This window comes from Aotus nancymaae, unplaced genomic scaffold (assembly GCF_030222135.1).
Source record: "Aotus nancymaae isolate 86718 unplaced genomic scaffold, 86718_ANA_hifiasm-v0.15.2.pri h1tg000040l, whole genome shotgun sequence".
NCBI lineage: Eukaryota > Metazoa > Chordata > Mammalia > Primates > Aotidae > Aotus > Aotus nancymaae.
Genome location: NW_026988454.1, coordinates 110,377,377 through 110,395,135, shown reverse-complemented (window position 1 = coordinate 110,395,135; position 17,759 = coordinate 110,377,377). Strand labels below are relative to the sequence as shown.

Below are 17,759 nucleotides of genomic sequence, written 5' to 3'. Positions count from 1 at the left end.
TCACTGTGCATCCTATTCTGCCTAATTATCCTAAGAAGGCAAAGCCTTTTCAGATGTGAAACTGCCCCTCCAGTTCCTCCCCGCCGCCACTGCAGTAGGTAATTCTCATACATTTAGAGCCTCATTTCACAGAGAAAATACAGGCACAGGGGACTCAGTAAGTTTCCTCCAGGACAGCCAGCTCAGGGGTCAATGGTCAAGTTTCTATACCCCCTTTTCCTAATCTAATAGCTAGCTCAACCCTGCTTTCCCCAGCACCTCTCTCTGCAGACACACAGCCCTGAAGATGCGCACTAAGTGGGTCTAAAAGGGGAAAAAAAGAAGGAAGGGAGAGAAGGAGAAAGAGAGGAGGGGAGGGAAGGGGAGGGAAAACAAAAGGGAAAAATTGTTTTTGGATTTCTGTAATAGGAGAAACAAAATTAATTAGGAAATAAAAAGAATTTTCAAATTAGCCTCTAAATAGCTATGCATATTATAAAGAAAATATAAAATTTGTCACATCACTGGAGTGCATGAATTTCCTAGAAGAATCCACTTGAACAAAAAGGTGGAGATGAAAATAAACAGTGTGGTTTGCCCTTTAAACAATAAACCAGTACGGACATATATGCCTTCATCCATTCATTCATCAAAGAGGGATCCAACATGAAGCTCACACTGAGAGAGTGTAATGTCTATTTGAAAGATTAAATATTTCAGTAAAACATGTGATTTAAGTGTAAAAAAGATAAATTTCTTAAAACAAGTATAATTAAGAACTATGGGACTTCCCAAAAGAAAAAAAATTCTTCAACTTTAAGAAAAGGAAACTCTTCCTATGGAAGACATGCATTGAAGACCGTAAATGAATTTAAAAATACAAATATTTTGGGAAAAAAATGGTGGTTACTTAACCAAACATTAGGGTTGTCTGAGAGCTATTTTGTAGTCACTAGAAAAACAGATGAGATGAGAAACCTGTGGAGTCTTGATCTTGTCAAATCAAGTAACATACTTAAAGACCACAGCTTCAAAGTACCTTTAACCAAGAAAATGATCTCTAGCACCAATGACAGTGAGTTGTGAACATGAGAAGGAGCTGCTCAATTACAACATTTATCTGTATCTCCTCTTTCCCTTCCTACTTGTGATCTATATCAGTTACCTGCATTTCCTTGCTAGTCATGTTCTCCTTAACCCCAAAAAATCTGGTTTTTCTCCCCACCAATATTGTGCTGTGGCCTCAAATGTCACTAAGGACCTCTTCATCATAGTACATTTTGATAACTCTCAACACACATTTCTTCAAACTCTTCCTTCACCTGGGTTCCATGACACTACAGCAAGAATTTTCAAGCATACAGTTATCAGGAAAATCTTTCATATAAGATCTTGCCTAGAACCTCAACTGATTACCATAGCTTTAAGTCCTCCAATTTTCTTTTCAAGATAGTTTTAGTTTATTGCATTTCCGTAATTTTTGAATCAGACTGGAAATTTCTACCCAAAAAAACCTATTGAGATGTTTTATTGAAATTGCATTGACTTAAATGTTAATATGGAAGAACTGACATCTTAACATTATTGAGAACTCCAATAATGGTTCTCTTTATGTCGCTTCCAATTTGGATTCATTCAGCTTCTTAGAAGAGTGAATTTGTAGTTTTCACCAAATTTAGAAAATGTTTGCCATTATTTATTTAGATATTTTTCTATACCTTCTACCTCTCTTTTCCTTCTGCTACTCCAATTACACAAACATTACACTACTTGTTATTGACCCAGAGTCACTATCTATCCATGTTTTCCCTTTTCTTTCTGTTCTTCAGTTTGGATAGATTTGATTGTTTTGTCTACAAGTTCACTGATTTTATCTTCTGCAAGTCCAATCTAATATTATCTAGTGAAATTTTCAGTAGAGATATTATTTCTTTCAATTCTATAATTTTTATTGATTTTTTGAAATAGTTTTCATTTTTTTGCTGGGATTTCCTATAACTTCTCTTGTTGCAACTGTCTTTTCCTTTAAAACCTTTAATATGCTTATAACAGTTGTTTTAAACTCCCTATCTACTAAGTTTCAACATCTCTATCATCCATAGGTCTGTTTCAGTTGATTGCATATTTCACTTTTTTTCTCAGGTTCTTGATTGTATGCTGGATATTGTGGAAGCCATGTTTTTAAAGGAGTAACTTTTGTTATCTTCCTTCCTTTAAAGGATGTTAGGCTTTGCTCTAGGTGGCTCATGCCTGTAATCACAGCAATTTGGGAGACCGAGGCGGGTGGATCACCTGAGGTCAGGATTTCATGACCAGCCTGGCCTAGATGGTGAAAACTCATCTCTGCTAAAAAAAAAAAAAAAAAAAATACAAAAATTAGCTGGGCATGGTGGTAGGTGCCTGTAATCCCAGCTACTCAAAAGAATGAGGCAGGAAAATTGCTTGAACTCGGGAGGCGAAGGTTGTGGTGAGCCAAAATCATACCACTGCATTCTAGCCTGGGTGACAGAGCAAGACTCTATCTTAAAAAAAAAAAATTTACTGAAATAGCAGTTTAATTTTGTTAAGTCCTGTTTTCAGGATCCATTCAATGAATCTAGAGTAGCTTAACTCCAGGGATAGAATATTTTATTCCTAAAGTGTGGCCTTTCTGAGGTCTCAACTCAATACCCTGGTACTGAGTGGGGTTTCTCCACTCTAACCAGTCAGCATTTGAAATCATCTAGTACTGTGCTGTTCCAAAGTACTCCCAGTATCTTAGTGGCTATATTCACTTCAAGCCTCCTAGTAGCTATAGTCTGCTAGACCTCACAGAAATGCACACACTACATGATTGGTTAACTATTTGGCAAAAGACTCAAGGGACCCCAGCAGACTTCTAGAGTTCTTTCTCTGCACAGCTCTCTCCTCTCTGGTATCATGCCCTGCAAATTCCACCAATATTAGCAGCCCTGAATTCTAATCTCTGATTGGAAACTGAGAGCACAGAGAAACAGAATCCAAGAAGAGTTTTTTGGGTTCCCCTGGACTCTAATCTCAGACAGAAAGCTACATTCCTTGTGTGTTTCCATTTGCTCAAGGATCACAGCCTTGTGCTGTCTGTTATCCAATGCCTGAAATATACTTTGACTAGTTTTTATATTTACGTGGTGGTATATGACAAAAGGACAAGGCTGAAACTCATTGCTTTCTCATGGCCAGAACCAGAAGTCTTCCATCTATATTTAATAGCACTGCAATAAAATCCAAGTAGGTAATCAATGTAAGTGGGACTTCACAAGGCTTCCAAATGCCAATAGCTATGGACCTTTACTTTGGTTTCATCTCTCCAGAGAAGTATCATGTAGTCTTCTTTCTGGGAGGGGTAGAATTTGGTTTGTCAGCATTCTGGAGTTGGGCAGAAGAAAGAATTTAGTGGGGAATGGATGGGCTGATTCTCTTTAAAGAGAAAGCAGATCTTTCATTTATCCTCCAGATTTCAGTTGCATTTCCCATCCCTATTTGTCCCTGTGTCTAATCATTAATGCCTCACTTAAATTTGCCCAGAAATTATGCATCTGCTTCCTGGACGGTGGTGTAGAAATAGTTGTCTGACTTGGCCAGCAAGGAATAGTATCCTGTGGATAGAGCTACTTTATATAGACATTAAACCATCACCTCGTTTTAACATTCTTCCTCATGCTCATTTTCTGGTACCTAAAATTCTCTAAATCTAAAGTTTTTCTGGAGTACTATGGGGCAAATTGTCTTCTTTTTATCTAAATTTCCCTTCTCAGGCAATTAATTTTGACCTTCCTTCACTCTGGTAAGTCATCTGCCATTCTCCCATTTACTCTTCATCTTTATACAATGAGGTTTGTGCTACAAATGTATTTTCATTTTATCAAAGAAGGAGCTTATGCCTCTGTTTCTTGTTCTTTTATTATACTTACTTGAAACAGGAGGCTCCTGCTTCTGTCTGGTTAAGAATCTATTCTTAACAACTGTATTAAGCTTCACAATGACATTATCAACAATTTTTATCTTATTCTTGCTGCTTTCCAAGTTCTTTATTCATCACTTTCTTGAATCCCATACAATCTTTTTTCTTGGATCTATTTACAGTTCACCAAAGTGCATTACTTTTTAGAGGGTGCACAAAAGAGAGAAACTTCCTAAATATTGTATAGCTTATATGTCTTTATTTAGTTATTATTCCAAACAGTATTTTACTGGGTATAGAATTCTAAGGTCAAAATCATTTCCCAGAGAACTTGAGTAGCATAATTTCAGACTTTCTTTTCCACTGATAAGACAGATTACATGTTCAGAGAAACCTCTTCAACTTACTACAACTGAAATTTCTAGGTAAGACATCTAGATGAGCAAAATCAAAGTAGAGGAATTTATTTGGAGGCAGAAATGAAGAGAAGCTTCTTTCTGCTGCCTTTCTTCCTTTCTCTGAGTCTGACATGGAGTTTCCAAGCTTGTCTTGGATTAACATCGGCCCTAACTTCCGCAATGGATTGAATCCATCTCCTATCTCCAAATATTCCCTCTTTGTTTTATAAGCCACTCTTAACACTTCCTCCTGAGAGCCACAGATCCAAGCATTTACACAGGGACAGAGAAAAAGAAATGGAGAGAGAGATGGAAGGGAAATGTCTATATCGCAGTTCTCATTAATTTCCCTGATGTCTGTCGCCTCCTACCTGTGGAATTTCTCCCAGAGCTCCATTGAAAAGAGTAGCTGTACTCTTTCTAATTTCCTCTAAACTTGCTTTGGGTTGTATTTATTCTGCTGTGGTTTCTCTACCCATCTAACCCAAACTGCTATTTGTGCTTCAGAAATCCCTCAAAACCTCTGATTGTCTTGGGCACCCTGTTGTGTTTTCCAGCACTCTTTAGGATTTTCTTCTTTGTTTTCTAATACCTTTTCTCTTGTTTCACTGAATCACAGTGTGTGATACCTAGTAGGTATAATCAATGCCTTTTGAAGGAAAAGAAAATGTTACATGTGCTAAACTAAAGTGATGACCATGTTGTATTCATTCATATCACAAGTCCATTCATTCACTTAATAATTTTAATTGAAACCTATAAAAACTTTATTGTACTGTACTATGTACTAGGCCTAGTTCTAAGCCTTGGGAAAACAGCAGTGATAAAAGAAAGACCCTCTTTTCAAGGAGCTCATGTTATAGTGTTCTACTATACTTTTTAAATTATGAGTTGAACAATATAAATAACATAAACATCTTTGTGTGCAAATCGGTATATATACACGTATGTGTACATGTGTATTTCCTTTCAGATGTAATTTTCAGGAGAAAAGATTGAAGAAGTGACATATAGGAAGACTTTTTAAACTTTCTGTATTTGCATTTCTGCATGTATTTCTGTTTGTTAGTATAGTTGGTTCGGGCTCTTGGGACACACCAGGGAACAGAGCAGGAAAATCTTCTGTCTTCTTAGAGATCATATTCTAACAAGAAGAGTCAGACAGCAAACAATGAACATAATAAATTAGTATCTTAAGTAGTATGTTAGCAGGTGTTATGAACTCTGTAAAAGCATGATATATGGGGTCAGTGACAATGGGTTGCCATTTTCAACAGGGTGGCAAGGGTAGACTTCATAGAGGAAGTAACATTTCAGCAAAAAGTTCAAGTGGGAGATTGTACTTGAAAAAGGAGGGGGAAAGAATTATAAGCAGAGGAAAGAGCAAATGCAAAGGCTTCAGTGTGGGAGCATCCTTGCCATGTTGCAGGAACAGCAAGAAATCAATGCACCCATAACAGAGCTGGCAAAGGTGAGAGAAGTGAGAGATGAAACCGAGAGGATGTTGGGGTGAGAGGTGAGTGGTGCAGGGAATGGCCCTTGAGGTCAGTATAAGGACGGGATATTCTTATGAGAGTCTGGGAGCCACTGAAAGGTTTTTGAGGAGAAGAGGGAAATAGTCTGACATATTTTGAAAGGATCATTGTGGCTCTATTAATAAGTAGAATAGACCAAACGGAGGCAGGGGTGGAAGCAGAGAGGATGGCTGAGAGGCCTAGCAGTAAACAGTAAGAGATGATGCTGCTGATGATAGCAGAGGTAGAACTGCTGCAAGGTGGCCAAATGAAGGTAGAGCCAACAGAATTTCCTAATAGATTGGATGTGAGTTTTGGAAGCTCAAGGATGCCTCCATGTCCTGGGCACTAAAAGTACAGAGTTGCCACCAACTCAGTTGAGGATTATGGGGAAGAAAGTAGTAGAGATCAGGAGTTCAGTTTAGAACCTGCTAAACTTGAGGTGTCATTTTGGTATCAAAGTGACAATGGCAGTAGGCAGTGAGGTACAAGAACCTAACATTCAGAAGAGGTCAGACACAGTGGCTCAGGTCTATAATCCCAGCACTTTGCTAGGCCAAGGTGGGAGGATTGCTTGAGGCCGGGAATTCAAGACCAACCTGTGGAACATAGTGAGACCCTTGCCTCCACACGAAAAAATTAAAAATCAGCTGGGTGTGGTGGAACACACCTTTGGTCCCAGCTACTGCAGAGAATGAGGCAGGGGAATTAATTATTTGAGCCCAGGAGTTTGAGGCTGCAGTGAGCCATGATCATACCATTGCACTCCAGCCTGGGTGACAAGAGCAAGATCCTGTCTCAAAAAAAAAATAAGTCAATAAAATAAAAAACAAAGTGCAGGAGAGAATTCTGGATCAGGGATTCCAACCTGGAAGTCATGAGCACAGATATTTAGCATTGAAAATTTTGAAAAGGTTGTTGAAAAGCTGGCACACAATTTTTCTTACCTACCCCATTTAATCTCCCCTAAATTTGAACACTTGGTCCAACACAAGTTATCAAGTATTGACTATTGAGTGTGTCACCCCTCCATACCCTCTGCCATCTCCCTGCCCCAGTTATCTCTCACCTAGCTGAGATGCTTCTAGCTCTCATGGGTTTACTAATCAGGTCATCTGTAGCTCACTGCCAGATTAATGTGACTACAGCTCACCTTTAATCAAGCCCCGCTGCTTGGGGATTACTTCTCACCTGCTGAATCAAAGGACCAAATGCTTACCTCTAGATCACAATCCAATCCCAGTCCCTTTCCAAACCTACAACTCACCATTCCTTCACACACACCATGCTCCTTGCTATTCCTGTGGGTTCTCAGTGTCTTGTGCATGCTGGTTCCCCCACCAGAAATGCCTTTCCTCTGCATCCCGAATACCTAAACCCTGTCCTTCATGGCACAGCACAAATGCCACTGACGTTAATAGAGCTTAGTTGGCTGCCCCATCTGAAGATGACCTTCCCACCTCAGAGCCCCACTCTGTGAGAGCGGAAGAGCATGGTATACATGACACTTCCCAGAGTGAAGGCAGCAGGACAGATGCCAGCCCCAAAAGAAACTCCATGAATGAAGAGGTCCACAGGCAAAGAAGTTTAAGTAAATGAATGTTCACACCACGGCACTCCTTAGAAATCCATATTATGTATTCATGAATTGAAGGATCACAAAAGTCCTTCCATAGGAAAACATACATAACCTTTTTTTTTTTTTTTTTTGTTTAAACTTTTATTGCCAACCTTGAAAGGGAACATATTAACCAGTTATCTTGTGATAAGAGGACAACTTGCCATTCTTCTTAGAATCTAATAGGCAGTCCGGTGGCCCTAAAACAAGTGGGAGTGGCTTTTTGCTAACTTTACAATACCCCTTTCAATGGGAAGGAGCAATGGAAAGGAACATCTAGCTTATAAACACATCTAGCTTATAAAGGAACATCTAGCTTATAAACACATCAAGACCTCAAATTCAGTTGTTGAACCCCTTTTATAACCTTTAACAAAGTACTGATCTTATCAGTCTTCCCACACTGCCTCACACCCTCCCATCTAGGTCACTAGGAAAAAAAAATTATATATAAATATGAGACATATATTTTTATATATATATATTATATAAAATATATTTATATATATATTATATATAAATCATGTTGACCAGTCTGGTCCTGAACTCCTGACCTCAGGTGATCCACCCACCTCAGCCTCCTAAAGTGCTGAAACTATAGGCATTAGCTACTGCACCTGACCAAATGATATTCTTTTTAATTTTTTATTTCCTTAGGTTTTGGGGAAACAGATGATATTTGGTTACATGAGTAAGTTCTTTAGTGATGATTTGTGAGATTTGGGTGCACCCATCACTGGAGCAGTATACACTGAACCCAGTTTGTAGTCTTTTGTCTCTCACCCCCCTCTCACCCTTTCCCCTGAGTCCCCAAAGTCCGTTATATCATTCTTATGCCTTTGCATCCTCATAGCTCAGCTCTTATAAGTGAGAACATACAATGTTTGGTTTTCCATTCCTGAGTTACTTCTCTTAGAATAATAGTCTCCAGTTACATTCAGATTGCTGCAAATGCCATTAATTTGTTTCTTTTTATGGCTGAGTAGTATTCCATTGTATGTGTATGTGTGTGTATATATATATATCACAGTTTCTTTATCCATTCGTTTACTGATGGGCATTTGGGCTGATTTCATGTTTTTACAATTGCAAATTGTACTGCTATAAACATGCATGTGCAAGTATATCTTTTTCATATAACTTCTTTCCCTCTGGATAGATACCCAATAATGAGATTGCTGGGTCAAATGGTAGTTCTACTTTTAGTTCTTTAAGGAATCTCCACACTGTTATCCATAGTGGTTGTACTAGCTTGCATTCCCACCAGCAGTGTACAAGTGTTTCTTTTTTCTAGTGTCCCAAGGTTCTCACACAAGGAATTCTTGAATTTTGAATTGGGTACCTGGATTGCAGTCCTGATTAAGCACCTGTTGGTGCTGGTCTTCCCCAGGCCCAGGCCCAGGCCCAGATAACTATGCATCATAATACTGGTGGCATGTTTTTCCCAGGCCAAGATAGGGAAATTGTACATCCCAACATGGGTAGGGTAACCATGCATCACATATATATGACAAGCCCAGGTAGGGTAATCACATACCCCAACAAGGGTGACATACTATTCCAGCATAATTATTCATTGTCAGTCTTGCACTCAAAAGCATCCTAGTTTAGGTATAAATTATATAGTCACTTAGATATAAGCACTCCACCTATAAACTTCATTATATCCAATTTCTAAATCAAACCAAACCACCCCAACAAGAGTAGAACCTAGAATTAGGCCAGACTCAGTGGCTCATGCCTGTAATCCCAGCACTTTGGGAGGCCAAGGTGGGCGGATCACGAGGTCAGGAGTTTGAGACCAGCCTGGCCAACATGCTGAAACCCCATCTTTACTAAAAATACAAAATTAGCCAGGTGTGGTGGTGTGCGCCTGTAGTCCCAGTCACTTGGGAGGCTGAGGCAGGAGAATTGCTTTAAACCAGGAGGCAGAGGTTGCAGCGAGCTGAGATCGTGCCACTGCACTCCACACCACTCCACTCTGGGCAACATGGTGAGTCTCCATCTCAAAAAAAAAAAAAAAAAAAAAAAAAAAACTTAGAATTAACAATTTTCCCATTACATGGAATTTTGTTTTTCTGGACTCCAGGCCACTTTGTGCCAGCCATAGTTATTTCCTAACTTCCACCAAACTGATCCAGTCCATGTGACAGGATGTGTGCCTGAGACTCTTGTTCAATTCTTTAGGGTCCCATTGGAGCTAAACTCAGTCATAAGTTCAGATGAGTTTGCCATAAATCCCTGTCATTGTTCCCCCATGTACTCCTGGCTACTTGATAGGGCCCTGCTAGATTGTTCAAAACTATGACATTATCACCAACACTTGAGTGTAACACATCACATCTGAAACCTACAACGGTGGTACCTATCTCCCCTCTACCCGCTCAGGCCTGGAGTTCCCTACACACTGGCAGTAGCCTCACCACACATACCTGGTTCCTGAAGATTAAATGATTTACTTCTCCCACAATGACTATAGCCACATGGGCTATGAGGCCGGATAACTACTTGTGCGACTTTATCAATCACCTCTCGTTATGAATCTCAGTTAACTCATCTCTGAAATGAGCTGGCTGGTCTGAATGACGAGGCCTCACTTCCCAAATATCTCTTAAAGGTGGGGTCTCTTTCCATATTATTTTTTTAATCTCCTTCGGAACATGATAGAGAACCTTGAACATGGTTGGAACTCAAATGTATGTTACATAAGATTTTTGAATCAGTGAGGAATTTAAGCCAAAAAAATTCAAAATTAGACTTTGAGATGATGGGAAATTAAATAAATCTAAGAAGTGAAATGATCTGGTCAAAGCAGCAAGCACTATAGAGAAATAAATTCACATCATTTTCTAGCACTATGACTAGTGAACTAGCGTTGCCAATAATAGCTAACGTTAGACATTTACCATGCGTGAGAGGCAGCTCTCAGTGGCTCACACCAACCCTATGAAGTGGGAACTGTTATTGTCTCTACTTTATAGTGAGAAAACTGAAGTACAAAGGGGTTAAAGAACTTGCCTGAAGTCCCCCAGGAAGCAAGTGATGTATTAAAACCCCAGCAGTCTTTGGGAGGCCAAGGCGGGTGGATCATGAGGTCAAGAGATCAAGACCATCCTGGCCAACATGGTGAAACCCTGTCTCTACTAAAAATACAAAAAAATAGCTAGGTGTGGTGGCGTGCACCTGTAGCCCCGGCTACTCGGGAGGCTGAGGCAGGGGAATTGCTTGAACCCGGGAGGCAGAGGTTGCAGTGAGCCAAGATTGCGCCACTGCACTCCAGCCTAGCGCCTGGCACCTGGTGACAGAGCAAGACTCTGACTCAAAAAAAAGAAAAAGAAAAAAAAAAAGACCCCAGCAGTCTAGCTCCAAAGTCCATGCATTTAAACACCAGGTCAGCCTGCCTCTCCCTCTCTTTCACAAGCATTTGCTCACCTAAGCATCTTAACACCAGGTTATTATGCACCCAGCAGAAACTGAGGCCCAGAGAGGCTTAAAGATCACCCAGTGTCCCACAGCAGTCTCAGCGCACTACAATACACTTTTGAAATGTCATTGACAGCCGACTGCTGAGAAAAGGCACAGAATAAAGTGGAAGTGCCATTGGGGACAGTGGCCCTGGAGAGAATAAAAACTGGCAGTAAATTGACAGGAAGAGTTGTTTGTGGGGGACACAATGAAGCGAGAAGTGACAACTCCGGGCTATCACCTGAAGGGATGGTCAAGGTGAGGAAGAAGCCTGCAGAGGCCACAGAGCGGACAGTGAGGACCCGGAGGATGGGAAGGTAGGCACGGAACAGTTTAGGGAGGACAGAAAAAAAGGTTGTTTGCCATTGCATACATTTTTAGCACCAATATAACCTTACAGAAAAACACATTTTGAAGCCAGGAAGAGTTACTTTTGGATTGGGACGGTTTGACCGAAGCAGCATTCACAAGAGAATCTGATATGGCGAGTGCCACATAATAGGCACTCAATAAATGTTTGTTCCAAATAAAAGAGACAAAAAGAGAAAAATCTGAGAATTGCTTTCATAAAGAGAAAGGCACCTAAGGGAGTAGATGCTCAATAAATATTATTTTTTTATCTGTGTGCCGTGAGAAGCCTGGGGAGCTGTAAAAGATTATCTGATCCATTTCCAAAGAGCCCTGAGCCTCTGATTGCAATTCTCACGAATTCCCAGAGAAGGCTGTGGAATTCCTCTCTGGGGACTTGCAAACACACTTTCAGAAGAGCCACTTGGAGGGAGTGGTTTAGACCATTTCAAAATGGATGAATTGAGGCAGAGAGGCTAGACCTAATGACCCTGTGGTCCTCTTCATTTCTGATGTCCATGTAATCCCCTGAGAAGCTGAAGTTTCCACTCTGCTCCCCCATGGCACAGAGATGAACCAAATGGGGGACCTACAGACATTATTGTCCCACCAACCTGAGGACGGCTGAGTAATTTGGAAGCCTTCCAGTAGGGTCTGGTTAAATCACAGGCCATTTATTTTGTGAAGAAATAAACCACAGAGAGTCCCTTTCAAACATGCACGCAGAAATCAGGACAAAATGCCGAGGAGATTATCAGCTCAGAATTTGCTTTAAAAGAGCCTGGGCAGTACTCATTTATTTTTGAGAAAATATATGATTAACCAGAGTTAACTATGAATTCAGATATTGTGCATTAGACCAGCTCCTCAAAGTTTGAGCGCATTTAATATTATATATCGCTGCCATTTGGACTAAATTGTTTTTTTAATGTACACAATATTACAAATTTAATTTGAGCTGTTTGAATCAGTCTGTAAAAAAGATTTGATTATACCTGAGTGTTCTGGCCCCAGCGTTTCCGTATCTCAGTAATCTTGACGGTAATTGGCTGATTGGGCGTCTCACACTCCATCTCTGCCTCAGTTTCCATGGTAATGTTACAGGAGCTATTATAGATGAGAACTTCATCTCTTTCCACTTTAGGGCTGAAACGAGAGGGGAGGTTAAATGGGGTGTCATCAATCTTAATGAAATGCAATTATTTTTACTCTTATTAATCATTGCAAGCCATTAGCTTGTGGCAACTACAGGCCACCATTTGTCAAATTTTGCAAATTTCCGTAATTTTGTTTCCATTCTTTTATTGTTTATTTGTTTTTCCTTTTATCTGCACACCCTGCAATGAAAATGCACGTGGTAAATATCTTTCAGTGAGGCCTTTCTCTTTTCCGAATCTATTAAAAACATTAGCAAAAGCAACTCTGAGCGCAGCTTAACAAGCAATGCACGGACAATACTTCCAGTTCCAAAAAGGGAAACAAATATTGGGGAGAGTTTTTGTTGTTGTTTTTTTTCTTTTCCCTTCCCTCTTCCTGCTCTTACTCATACTTAGTGTTGGGGGAGTAATTGCCTGAATCCCCCCAGGGCAGATGGAGAAATTGGAAAACCCACACAACTGGCTAACTGGTCCCTAATTCCAACTGTGAAAAAATGAGCTCATTTAGGCTTTCAATTCCCTCTCCCCAGCTGATGGCAATGAGGCTCTGTTGCTAGCAGTGGAACATTAACTTAGTAAATTAATTAAACTTACTTAACAGCCCAGACTAAGGAGATTCGATATATGTGCCAGTTATACTACCAGCCACTCGCTTTAAAAGTCCTCTTGCTTTAAGGGGAGAAGCCAGACTGGATTTAAAATAAAAAACAGCAGTGTAGCATTACAGAAAGTCTAAAAATATGCCATCTAGAGAAGATGAGGGCAGGGGTAGGGAAGGGTGTCGTCCCCAACAGGTGTGATATTTATTCAAGAATAATCCTGGCTATAGACATTTTTTGCAACTAACTCAAAAAGTATCAGTAATAATGCATGATGTTTTATATTTGTCAACAATTCCATATGTATGCTCTCATTTCAGCCTATAAATTCAGAGAGGTATAAAAAATGTAACCCAAAGAGATCAAGAGAGTCTCAGAAAGTCAAACACAGAACTACCATAGCTCTGAGGTCGAAACCAGATGGTCCTGTTTCCTAGAGCAGTGCTCTCAAGTTTTGAAATGCTGATTGAACATCAGCCGGGAAGATGGTTGATCCCATGGGAAGACCAGGAAGGGTGAAGAGAAGGGCAAAAAGGTCGCCACTTGAGAAACTGTAAACCATGTCAAACCCTAGCATCTTTTTTCAAATCCATTTTAAAATGTTTTTTCCCAGAATTTGCTAGAAATAATGAGCAGGATAACTAGTACATCTCACCACTTTGTATTCTCTTCTTCATGCTAAAATATTCTCCACTCTGTATCTACCTAAGACATGACTTCTAAACCCAGAGTCCTCTAGACCTACTAATGTAGACTGTCAATATGTTAACATCAGGCCACCCAGATCCGAAGGCAGATTGTTTGGGCTGGCCACTGAGGCTATGGTCCACCTTTATCTGAGCCTCTTTCTCGTGGCACCTAATACCGTGTTGATTTTGAAGGCCACCGTGTTCATACTTAGTGGTCAACTCAAAGTCTCAGAGATGCAGTTTTCTGAGGATTTCACCATGCTGTGTTTGTTCAGATGATTTTCTGAGAAGCACTGGCATGTAAATCTTAGGCTCGGAAGCAGATGAGCTGGATCTGAATCCCAGGGTGGATGGTTACCGTCTACGTGACACTGAAGACATTACTTTGCTAAGCTTTGATTTCCACATTTATAAAATGGAGTTGCCAATTATCAAGTACCTATTTTGTGGAGGTGTTGAAGAAATTGAGCGAGATGAAGCAGATAAGTCGATTAGCATGGAACCTGGCACACAATAAGAATCCAATAAAGGCAGCTTGCGTTTATAGCTGTTGGAGGTAGTAGTGTGTACCATTATTATTAAAAATGTAAATGTGACAATTTACATTTATCATCGTCACATTTCTCCCACTGGTTTAGACCCATTGCTCAAATATGTTTTGAATCTGTAGCCTGTGATCTAGCTATAAATCCATTAGCTGATCCATCGTCCACAGGGTAGACAAAGCCATAGGATGAATCCAGCCTTTGCTCCTGGAGCGTCAGTCATATACCAGGATTCAGAAAGGAAAAGCAAGGTAATTTAACTTTTAAATTAAAATTTAATGTTATATTTAGATCAATATGGAAATGTGATGGAATCAAATGCAAAATTCACGTGGACTTTTAAAACACTTCACTTCAGAGCAACTTGAGGCTTGCGTCAAGCCACTTTGAACTTTGCACCTAGAACCTTTTTTGCTGCTGGGGGTGGAGAAGTTGTTGCAATCGTTTGTGAAGGTCTCCATCTACATTTATAGCATAAGTCACTTCTAAAGCTATCAGAAAGGAAATTAAGTTGGTTTCCCACACCACCACACTCCGCGTGAATCTGTTTCCAGGTTGCTACTTTCAATTCTGAAGGCTCACAAACCATCTGATGAATAGTTCATTCTAGAATTTTGTCAGGGATAACATCAAGATTAGTTGTCTAAATTTCCAGAATTCCTCCTTTTTTGTTAGGTTCATAGAATATCTGCACATCACTTCTGTTATGTGACCCCTTCTCATGGTTCATTACCAGCAGTAGGTCTTCAATCGTAAGAGCAAGTTTTTTGTACCCAGTTTATGAATGATCTGAGACTACAGACTTGAACTCAAGGGAAGTAGTGACCAACTTCCTTTACAGCCTTTCTTGGCCTCAGGCTTCCACTCTCCTCGTAAACCTTCTTATGCCCTTTCCTGACTCTTCACTGGCAAAGGTACAAGTAAAATGGGCTGAATCACTCTGCCCTCTGTTTGCCTGTTAGAAACACACTGTCTTTGCTAAGCATGTTATTCTTGCTCTGAAGAGAATTAAACCTTTTTCTGTTAGCTTGGACATTTTGTTTACCAGCTTCAGCTCACACTTCTTTCCATATTTGTAACTACCTTACTAGAAATTTTTTTCATTAAAAAGCCATCACCAAAATAAGCTGAGACACTAGGATATCCAAAATAGATTAACATTTACAAAACTTCAAAGCTTCTAAATAGCTAGCTACCCTTCCATGGTTTCTTCCACAATAATCCTATGAGTTAAGAAGCACAGTTGGCCATATTTAAATATAAATGTAAGCCTATATGTCTGCAATATAAGGATCTATATATATGCAATATAAGCATATATAAAGAGATCAATATATGTATAGATATAGATACAGATATATATGCATACACTCTGCACACATACAAATATTTCGGGGGATGTGGTTTAAAAAAAATTAGATAAAATGGTGGCAAAAATTATTCTAGAATCTAAGACTCCTGACTCCAAAACTATTGTTCTTGAGTTGATCTGATCAGACCGTAAAGTAAGCAAGTAATCTTGGCTGTGATCCTTAGGATAGGGAGGGAAAACACTTTGCAGGATCTCTCCCTCAATTCCCCTGAAATTGCTTCCTGTGGCTCTGAAACCTCTTGGAACCCATACGGCTCAGCCAGGGCTCTCGCCAGGACTCTCACGCTGAGACGGCCAGCACAGCATTGCACTAAGCACACCGTGTCAGAAGCCTTGCGTTCCAGTCCCAACATTGCTGTGGCTTGAGTGTGTAACTTTGGAAAGTTACTTAATCTTCACTTAGAAGAGAATCCAAACTCTACTTTGGCCTTCAATGCCTCACATATCGCTCCGTGCTCATCAGGGGCCACTTCTCCTCCTTCTCACTCTACTCCCACCCTCCTGGCCTCTGAACAGTCATCAAACTCAACAGTTCTTTTGCATTTGCTGCTGCCACCGTCTGACCCTCCATAATGACACCTGCTTCTCTTCTTAACATAAAAGACTTCTTCAGAGAAGCCTCCTCTGAGTACACTCTCTAAAGTAGCCCCCCTTTATTTTTCTATCACTTCAGAGCACTTAACACAACACATGACCATCCTGTTTATCATCTGACTTTCTTCTCCACCCACAAGGGCAGGGACTTTCATGACATCCACCACTGAGCCACCAGCACCTGTCACAACACCTAGAACAGAGTAGGGACGTGATCAATACTGGATAGATGGATGGATCATGGATGGATGGATGGATGGATGGACAGATGGACGGATGGATGGATAGATGGATGAACATACAGGGCATGATTTTTGCCACAGATACACTTCTCCCTTTGCCAGATGACATCCAACCCCATAGTCATTATGGATGGCAGGGAGATATAGCATTGTGTTCCCTGGAAAAGCACATACAAACTCAATGAAGAAAAAAAATAGGATCAGTACTCCAGCTACTTAGAGACAGGCACCATTAACATTCTCGGACACATCTTTACAGTCTTTTCTCTAGTAACCTATGTGTGTACAAACATATGTACCATGTACAACAGTAGGATCAAACTGATATGCTATTTTGAGACCTATGATTTTCACTTCTCAATATATTATAAACATTTCCCTGTCTGGTTAAATATTCTGCATCCTGATTTTTAAAGGTGACTTAGTATCATATCATTTTGATACATTCTTTATTACTAAAGCTTGTTTCATTTCAAATATTTTTTGATATCTGAAACTTTAAAGATTATTTGTAAATATTACACATTTCTATCTGCTTTCTTAAAATAAAATCCTAGAAGAGAAATTGCTGGGTTACAGAGTATAAAAAATTTAAGGTTACTCGTGAACTGGCAAATTGTCCTCTGAAGATTACACTACCTTACCTTCCCGCTGGCAGCAAAGACCACTGCCAGTTCCCCTGACTCTCATCCTCACTAAGCTTTGTTTGTTTAAATGATAGGGCACTTATTGTAATTCTTACTCCAGAAAACATACCCACTTTTCCCTACTTCAATAGCCAGAACATTCACCAGCACTACTGAAATGATATTCATAGGTAAAAGTATAATCGTTCATGGGGTTTGAGGCTCAGTTGCCTCAGCTGCCCCATAGAATGAAGAGGAAGAACATGGAAGAACTCCAAAGGAAGAGTTCTGGAGATTCAGATGAAGTCTCTGAATTCAATGGAGGCAGGAACTACTGACATGTACTTCCTGGTGTCCAGCATCAGTAAGTTCTGAAATCCAGTCTCACCTGAGTACAATACCCAGTACTCCATTTCCTGTGTGACCTAAACAGAGTTCTTCTTGCCCTTTTAGAAAGCAACCAGCCAAGGAAGTTCCTCTTCTACTGCAGCTAAACCTAAACTTCTGATGCCATATTCACCCTAAAACACAAACTGTCTCAGGATATCACAAAGTCAGACTGCCATGAAAAGATCTGGTTATCTCTTTCATAGTGGGGAAGTGGTCTTGTTTAGTTTCATATTTTAATAAGAAAAGAGGCGAGACGCAGTGGCTGATGCCTATAATCCTAGCACTTTGGGAAGCCAAGGTG

The 17,759-nt window shown here is 40.1% G+C and overlaps 1 protein-coding gene across 1 annotated transcript in view; it reads right to left on the bottom strand.

Moving 5' to 3' along the window:
* Positions 1 to 17,759, bottom strand: part of PKHD1 (PKHD1 ciliary IPT domain containing fibrocystin/polyductin) — a 499,554-nt gene that overhangs the window by 409,320 nt on the left and 72,475 nt on the right. Inside the window, exon 35 of the mRNA XM_021665443.2 lies at positions 12,240 to 12,390. Within this exon, the coding sequence (XP_021521118.2) occupies positions 12,240 to 12,390 (151 nt within the window). The remainder of the gene's footprint in view (positions 1 to 12,239; positions 12,391 to 17,759) is intronic.